Source organism: Rattus norvegicus, chromosome 19 (genome assembly GCF_036323735.1).
Source record: "Rattus norvegicus strain BN/NHsdMcwi chromosome 19, GRCr8, whole genome shotgun sequence".
In the NCBI taxonomy this organism is placed as follows: domain Eukaryota; kingdom Metazoa; phylum Chordata; class Mammalia; order Rodentia; family Muridae; genus Rattus; species Rattus norvegicus.
The window spans coordinates 23,307,136-23,316,076 of NC_086037.1; the positions used below are offsets into that span (position 1 = coordinate 23,307,136).

The 8,941-nt window shown below is 46.9% G+C and overlaps 1 protein-coding gene across 1 annotated transcript; it reads left to right on the forward strand.

Annotated features, from left to right (window-relative positions):
* The first annotated feature begins 5,220 nt into the window (after nt 1–5,220).
* LOC100909916 (trafficking protein particle complex subunit 2-like protein-like) lies at nt 5,221–5,771 on the forward strand. The gene has a single exon (XM_017593961.3). It carries the CDS (start codon nt 5,303–5,305, stop codon nt 5,630–5,632), a length of 330 nt encoding a protein of 109 aa, XP_017449450.3. The 5' UTR covers nt 5,221–5,302; the 3' UTR covers nt 5,633–5,771.
* The last annotated feature ends 3,170 nt before the right edge of the window (nt 5,772–8,941 follow it).

The window sequence follows — 8,941 nt, forward strand, 5'->3', positions numbered from 1 at the left end:
TATGCTTCCCACTGTGACGTTGAGGCATGTCTGTTCCGGCTCTGTTCTGCTCAACACAGTTAGGCTAGAACCAAAGGTTCTATTCTGGTTGCGTTCCATAGCCAAAGACGGAGCTCCCGCTCCCAGGGACCTTCGATGTTTTGGGTTTTCACCAGGATCTCTTTATTATAGGACGTAGTATGACGGCTGCCCAAGGACTTCTACTGAGAAAGAAAGGGAGGGGCTTTTTGACTTTGTTTTGAACTTTTAAAATGATATATTTTTATTATTTGAGATTTTCTTACATCCATAAAATGTATCTTGTCTCCTTCTAACTTGTCATTTCGCCACTCTCTTTCACATTCTCATCTTTCTTTTCTTTATAACCCACTACGTACAATTTGCACGGTCCATATGCTCACAGGAAAGTGGTTGACAGACCTTGTTTATTTGTTAAGAATATTCCCAAGTAGTGAGTGAAAAGCGATGTTACAAAATTCGACTTTCAGTCACAAGAATTGTAGCCAGAAACCCTTTCATGGTACCAAAATTTTGGTTTAGCACCAAATAGCATTGCTCTGACTTTGTAAAAAAAATTAATAATAATAATAATAATAATAATAATAATAAATATTTAGAAAAAAGTTAGGGATTTCTATTGATTCTAGGGTCCCTCGGTAACTTCACAAATCCCAGGTAGTTGGCCAGGTTTCCAGTACTGAGCATGATTTTCCTCTTGTTGATCAAGTCTTAAGTCCTCAATGAGAGGTCTGTTATGGCCAAGGTATATAGGCCACTACCATACCCATAGGGTAATCATGCCATCCTGGTTGGTCATAGTGGCTTCCTTTCTTCTTCGGAAGCTTGTATAGCACCTTCTGGCATCATAAAAGCCAGTCCTCAGGAAGGAGGCATTCAGTTCATTCACCTTGGGTCTTCTGTGGTACTGAGTACAAGCGCTTTGTGTCTTCATCAATAAGACCTTACCTTCTATCTCTGGGGTTGGGGGCAACCAAGGGCAATATCAATAGCCTATAATGTTTGGAAATATCTTGGACAGCTTTGACCATCAACTCAAAAGAGACACCACCACCACCACCACTACCACCATCACCACCACCACCATCACCACCACCACCATCACCACCACCACCACCACCATCACCACCACCACCATCACCACCACCACCACCACCATCACCACCATCACCACCACCACCATCACCACCACCACCACCACCACCACCATCACCACCACCACCATCACCACCACCACCATCACCACCATCACCACTACCACCATCACCACCACCACCATCACCATCACCACCACCACCACCATCACCACCACCACCATCACCACCACCACCACCACCACCACCACCACCACCATCACCACCACCACCATCACCACCACCACCACCATCACCACCACCACCATCACCACCACCACCACCACCATCACCACCATCACCATCACCACCACCACCACCACCATCAATCACCATCACCACCACCACCATCACCACCACCACCACCATCACCACCACCACCATCACCACCACCACCATCACCACCACCATCACCACCACCACCATCACCACCACCACCATCACCACCACCACCACCACCATCACCACCATCACCATCACCACCACCACCACCACCATCAATCACCATCACCACCACCACCATCACCACCACCACCACCACCATCACCACCACCACCATCACCACCACCATCACCATCACCACCATCACCACCACCACCATCACCACCACCACCATCACCATCACCACCATCACCACCACCACCATCACCACCATCACCACCATTACCACCACCACCACCACCATCACCACCACCACCACCATTATAATCATTGAGTCTACTCTGAAGGAGTAGACTTGCCTGGTATGGAGCATGCTATGTAGATATATAGACCAGGCTAGCTTTGATCTCACGAAGATTAAGGAATAGAGTCCCGTGTTGTCCTTGGAAGCCAACTGGAGGCCATTTTTAGACTTGGACAAAGAGTACCAAGATAGACCAAATGTTAGTCTAGAGTGAAGGATGGGGGGTTCTAAGACAGGTTCCTATATGGACCCTACTTCTTCCTGATGCTGTCAGGGAGTCACGGACTATAAGAGCTCCCACAACTTGTCTTAAGGGTAAAATTTGCTAAAACTTAATGGTTGTTGTCTATAAGCAATGTAGTGGTTGTAGACATGTACTACCGAGAAGTATAAAGAGTCCTGGCAGAATTCCCACAAGTAATCAAAGCATCTTAAAGGCCATGTTTACCTTTAAAAAACAGATTTTGGTAATTTAATTTACCCAAAATGGTAATTAGTTGAAATGTTTCTTTTCAAATTTTAATTTTTTTCTAGTTTTTTTTTCTGCCACTAGTTGCCATTCTAACTCCAACTGATCTATGTCCAGTGCCCATAAAGCCACCAAGGGAGGATGCACTCTTTATAGCGCCCACCTCCAGAACTCCAAGCTCCATATCCAGAGGCCTGATACCCCCAGTTTTATATCATATTTATTCTGAGTAACTTCCAAAATGACATCCTCTTCAACTGACATTTTTTGTCAGTTGGCTCTCCTGCTTTTGAACAGCTGCTTATTCCCAAATTTGAAAGTGATAAGAATGAGTGGGTGTGCGTGTGTGTGTGTGCCTGTGTGTGTGTGTGTGTGTGTGAGTGTGTGTGCGTGTGTGTGTGTGTGTGTGTGTGTGTGTAGTTTAGCCCATACATCTAAACCTTATCTATGAAGCCTTCCCAGAGATGAAAATATTATTTTTCCAAACCTCTGCCTCGCCATAACCAGTATCGTTGGTGTCTTCCATCATCTCACCAAGGAAGAGAAAATATAAGAAGTTCCATTACCTACACATTTGTCTTTTCGTCTCATCTCCATTTAGATCTAGCTTTTGATATCAACCAATGTCCAGATTGTGCATGGTCTCTCTCACAGATGTATGTGTTCTTCTGCTTGGAATGATCTTCCTTCTTCTTTACTTTTAGAGCTCAGCTGAAGGGTCATATTCTAGGCAGGACTTTTTCTGGTATTACCAATACTGGTTACTAAGTCTCTGCAGTCCAAAACTCTTTAAACAGAATTCGACTATGTCATGTATCATCTCAGCATAATAATTCACGTTAGCTCCAGTTACATGGGCATGCTGGGAGATGCAACTATATTTTTTTTTTAATGTCTCAAAGCCTTTCTATGGCAAGTGCTTCATTGCGGCTGCAGGGTTCTTATTTTTGTTTGTTTGGGTGGTAGGATGGTCAATTGGTTACTTGGTTGGTTGGTTTTGTGTTTCCTTTAATAGCAAACAGGAAAGGAAAGGTGGAAGAATGAAGTGCATTTGGGGGAAAAAGACATTCGAAGTGTGAGAAACAGTCATGGCTGGTTTTAAGTATAACAACCAGAAGGGAGTAAAACAAAGTAAGATTAATCCATGAGGCTCAAAAGTTTACCCACCTTTAAAAGATAGCTGTTCTAGACAAGGAAGAAAGTGTGAGAGTTGCTGGTATCAAGATAGAATCGTTCTTGCCAGATCTACACAAAATTAGAGTCCAGAAATAGTTAAAGCAGAATGTCTGTGTGAGATGATATTTCGTCAGAGACTTTCTATAAAACAGAACTTCCTTCAGGCTCTGTTTACCCCATGGGTGTCCTGGCCCATATGCACAGCTTTCTATAACAGTACACTGTGGCAAACCAGACACAATGCTGTAGACATCTAGCCAGCATTTACGTCACCTCCATTAGCAGTCAGCTTAGTAGCAAACTGAGACATCAGGTCTTATATCAATGTCTCTAGTTTTGCCTTTATGCACCAGTCAGGTTAGCAATACCTAAACTGCCTCAGAGTTTCTTCTGCAGAGGGAAGACAAGAACTTGAAGCCTACAGAACAGGCCAACGATAAAAAAAGACTTAGAGGAGTGACAATGGGAAAGAAAGGGTGAGGGAGAAGACACTACTCAGAAAGACAAGAAAACTTTAACTGACTAATTACAAGGAGAAAGAGAGAGGGAACAAGAAGTAACCATGACTCAGAACTATGACTCAGAACTTTCCAGGTTAAGTTAACTGGAACCGTCCTATGGTAAACAACAGAAATGGAAGACCCTGGGAGGCCCGCTCTTCTCAGGGCAGTGGAGGTGGTCAGGGAAGGAGTTAATCTGTGGAAAATGGGAGGGGAGGAGGAGATAGGAGGAGTGGAGGGAAGGGAAGTTGCAGGCAGGATATATTGAATGAGAGAAGAATAAAGAAAACAAAAAAAAAATGATGAAAGAAATTAACCTTAAAATAGAAAGCTAGCTGGGCTGGAGAGATGGCTCCGTGGTTAGAGCACCCGACTGCTCTTCCTGAGGTCCTGAGTTCAATTCCCAGCAACCACATGGTGGCTCACAACCATCTGTAATGAGACCTAATGCCCTCTTCTGGTGTGTCTGAAGACAGCTACAGTGTACTTATATATAATAAATGAATAAATCTAAAAAAAAAAAAAAGAATAGAAAGCTAGCAATATCCAGCATCAAGAATTAAAGTGGCAGTAATATTATTAATAGTATATTATATATTTACAATTGTACCTATTAATAATTTTGGTGATCATTATTGCTGTTCCATTTCAAAAAGAATATGAAAGACACGGGGAAAGGTCAACAAACTGAGATGATGTGACATTTAAAAGGCATAGGTTCAGCCCTTGGTCCTGCCAAGACTGAACCCCCAGTGAACATGATTGTTGGGGGGAGAGCGGTAATGGGGGGAGGATGGGTAGGGGAACACCCATATAGAAGGGGAGCGGGAGGGATTAGGGGGATGTTGGCCTGGAAACCGGGAAAGGGAATAACAATCGAAATGTAAATAAGAAATACCCAAGTTAATAAAGATGGGGAAAAAAAGGCATGGGTTCAAGAAAATGCTCCCCAGAGTTCTCTGTGAGTTCCCCCAAGGTCTTTCTGAGGTAGAAGTAGAAACTTACAACATAGGCAGGAGATAAGAAATGCAGATGAGGGCTAACAAATGTGATTGAGAAGGGAGACTTGGGATGGAAAACAGTGGATAAAAATGAATTTCTAACTGGATTATGCACCTTGTAAATTTTGCAACATAAGAGCCATTCATAAAGCGGGAGAAGCTGTGGCTTCCTTTACAAATGTGTCACAGTGTGGTACACTGCAGGCTCCCATAAATAAGAAAATGCAGGGAAGGCAGTGTGCATCGCGGTGATCGCCAAGGAGAATTACCCTCTGTACATCCGAAGCACTCCCACAGAGAACGAACTCAAGTTCCACTACATGGTGCACACGTCTCTGGACGTGGTGGATGAGAAGATCTCTGCGAAGGGGAAAGCACTGGTGGACCAGAGAGAGCTGTACCTGGGCCTGCTCTACCCAACCGAGGACTACAAGGTATACGGCTATGTGACCAATTCCAAGGTGAAATTTGTCATGGTGGTGGATTCCTCCAATACGGCCCTGCGGGACAATGAGATCCGCAGTATGTTCCGGAAGCTGCATAACTCCTACACAGATGTGATGTGCAACCCCTTCTACAACCCAGGAGACCGAATCCAGTCTAGGGCCTTTGATACCATGGTAACTTCGATGATGGCCCAGGTGTGCTGACCTCTGCCCCAGCCATCCGGAAGAGAAGCCGGTGTTCACCCCAGCTGGATGATACTTATTTATTCCCTTTCTGCTCCCTGAGTGTAACCTGCGGGCAGGGCTGCGTGCCCTGTGCTTTTCTACTAAAGGCCTCACAAGATGAGATCTCCATTGTCCTTCCCTTGTCAGGAGAGAGAGAGGGCTCAGTGAGGACCTGTCAGCTGGTCTCAGAGACTCTGGAGCGATGGAAGGGGTGTGACCACAGCTGGGTGGTATGAGGGTGGATGCTGAGTGCAGGAGGTTGTGGGGAGGCGGGTGAGCAGGCGGGTGGTCCAGAAGGGTGCGGGGTATGGGGAACCTAGAGCCAGCTTCAGAGAACGGAGGCAATCCAAGGCGGACAGCCACACACCTTCCTTCTTGGGTAAGCGCTCTCAACATTCTGGACCCATCGTTCATTGCAATCTTAGCCCAGTGCTTGTGCCCAGCGCTAGCCTCAGGAGGTAGTAAAATCTGTAAAGCTTCCTGGGACACAACATTAAAGCGACTGCTGCTTCCCATGTGCCAGAGGAGGAACTCAGGAGCCTGTCCTGCCTGTCTGTGAGCATGGTGGTCAGCAAGGTCCCCAGTGCTGCTCCTAGGCCATGCATGCATCCCTGAGGACAAACCAAGCTCTCCTCGGGTCAAAGGTCCAGTGACTGTGGAGGTGGTGTGAGGCTGCCTCTTCCGTGCCACTGGACGGTGTAGTTGAATACTGGTGTCCTGGGAGAGGCAGAGGCCAAGGGGACCTGTCCTGAGCCCAAGTCCCCTCTAGCTGTCGAGGCTCCATGCTGTCTTCAGAGTCTCTGGCTTCCCCAAGTCATGAACCAAAGTGCTCCCCGGTCCCTGCAGAGTGTCTCATGCCAGGGCCCAGCAGGCTGGGACTTGTCCACACAAGCTGGGTGGAGTGAGAGAGTCCATCCCTGTGCATCTCAGGGCTCCTCTCCAAGAGCACAGGGTTATTACAAAATGCGGTAAGAAAAGAAGCCAGACCACCCACCTGATCAATAAAAGTGGCAAATGAAGTCACTTTGAGAAGTTCGACATGCCGCTGACTGCCGCGGACATAGCCCAGATGTGCTTGGTTCAAGGCTTTGGCAGGAGGTTGGGTGTGGAGGGGAAGGAAGGAGCACCAGTCAGGTGGAATCTTGGGATCTTGAGTTTTTAAGGGAGGTCACCCTCCCTGAGTATTAGCTGCACTGGGGACTGCCCCTCGTTCTCCAGTACGCCCTCTTCCCTCCTCACCGATGGAGCCTCAGGCTTACTGGAGAAACTTGGCTAAATGCCACGTGCTCCCCTCCCCTTCACACTGGGGCAGGTAGTTAAGGCGTGTAAAGGGTGGTACTGGGAGAAACCTGCAGGAAAGGGCACTTTAAAAGCAGGTCCGGCTGATGTGTAGAACACTCAAGGCTCCCTGCTCTCTTCCTGCCTGGAATCATGAGAGCATGAAGATGAGGACTTGCAGACATGAGGGCAGAGCAGAAAGGAGCCTGAGTCTGGGCTGACGAGCCAGCCCTGGGCAGCTCATGTCAGCTTTTCATATGCGAGGCGATAAAATACAGCCCTCTCCTGTTGGGGTTTCTGACAGGTTGTGTGCAAGTACACTGCTGTGCGTGTTATGATTCTTCTCGGAATCAAGCTCTAGCAAACAAAGCTTGTAATAGGATCTGCTTGTCTGGGTGTGGGCATCAGACCTGCAGGCGAATTTCAACCTGAGATTGGCCTTGGAGACCACAGTCACCGCCTGCCTGTTACCCTGGGATCAAGATGGTGGCACCAGTTAGCTTGTGATTTGCTGCAGGGCCATTAGCTGCCTGTCTTCCCTTCTGGTACCTTCTGCAGACCTGGGTCCAGGGCTGCTTGGCTGCCCTACTCTGTGGGAGAGGAAGCTGTGGCTTGGCATTAACCGTGCACATGGCAGGGGCTTCAGGGCTAGAGGGGTTTGCGCTACTGTGTAGATGCTGTGCTGAGGGGTGTTTGAACTTGCTGTATATAACATATAATATATTATATATATAATATATACACATAACAGAAAAGGACCAGGAACTACTGAGTGGACAGCAATGAGGTCAAGGGTGAAACCATACCCTGGGTGGAAAATGCCCAAGCCCCAGGAGCAAATATTCCGACAGGGGACCCAGGCCAGGACTTGGAAGTCCTGATGCTGGAATGCGATGAGCAGGCTTAACCCTTGGCAAGGGCCCTGCGAGGTCACTTTGGTACTGAGGAATCCTCCCTCCCTCTTCCTGCAAGGCTACCCTGGGGCCGATTTGCTGTTCACCATCTGACCACTGGGTGGCAGTCTCTTCTGGCTGTGTCAAGACAGAACCAATTGCTTCCAAAGGTAAACAAGGGTATCTATCCAGGCTCAGGGTTATTGATCCCCTATTGGTACCATAGGCAGACTTGGCCGTGGCCAGTTAGCACAGTGGCTGGAGGTAGGGCCTACTTCCTACACGCCCAGGGGAATCTACTCTAGGCCTTGGCCAGCCCCTGGAGCTGCAGCGACTCAGACTCAGACCTTTGACCGCTGACATCATTGCAAGTCTCAGCGCAGGATCTGCCTCTCTTCAAAGTTGTCACAGCCTCACCTGCTGTTGGATGTGTGGTCCGCTGGGCAGTCGGAGATGCTCCTGGAGTAGTAGTACTTGTTGTGATGATGATATGATGACAGGATCTTACTGTGTAGTCCTGGCTGTCCTGGAACTGTCTGTAGACCAGGCTGGCCTCAAACTCTCAAACTCACTGTCTCTGCCTCCTGAGTGCTTGGATTAAAGGCGTGCACCACCAAAAAAAAAAAAAGAAAGAAAATGCAGGGAAACTCATCCTGGTGTAGCACAGGCCTTCAACTGTAGACTCAACTCCAAATATCTATTTCTCAGCCACGAGCTTTGAGGGCAAAAGGAAGGATATTGCAAAATTCCTGAAGATCATGAATGTTACAGGGTCTACCACAGTGGATGATAATGTTTCCCTTTGTATTTAATATTTTAACGTCTTGTTTTAAAAAAAAATTAAAGCTATAGATGTGGCTGAGTAAAGAATGATTACCTAGCATGCACAAGGCCCTTGGCTACATTCCTAAGAACCTCAAAACAGCTTATGTGACATATTTAATAAAATCTTTAGTTATAACACCCATCAAACCATCTATATTAAATAGTGTCCAATTATAAAAAGGCCAGACAACATGCAACAGACCTGATATTCAGCGTTTGCCAACTTAGCTCCTGAAACAATTCGCACTCTTAAAGTTAGCACAATTCCCAGTGAAATTAGAACGAGGAGTAG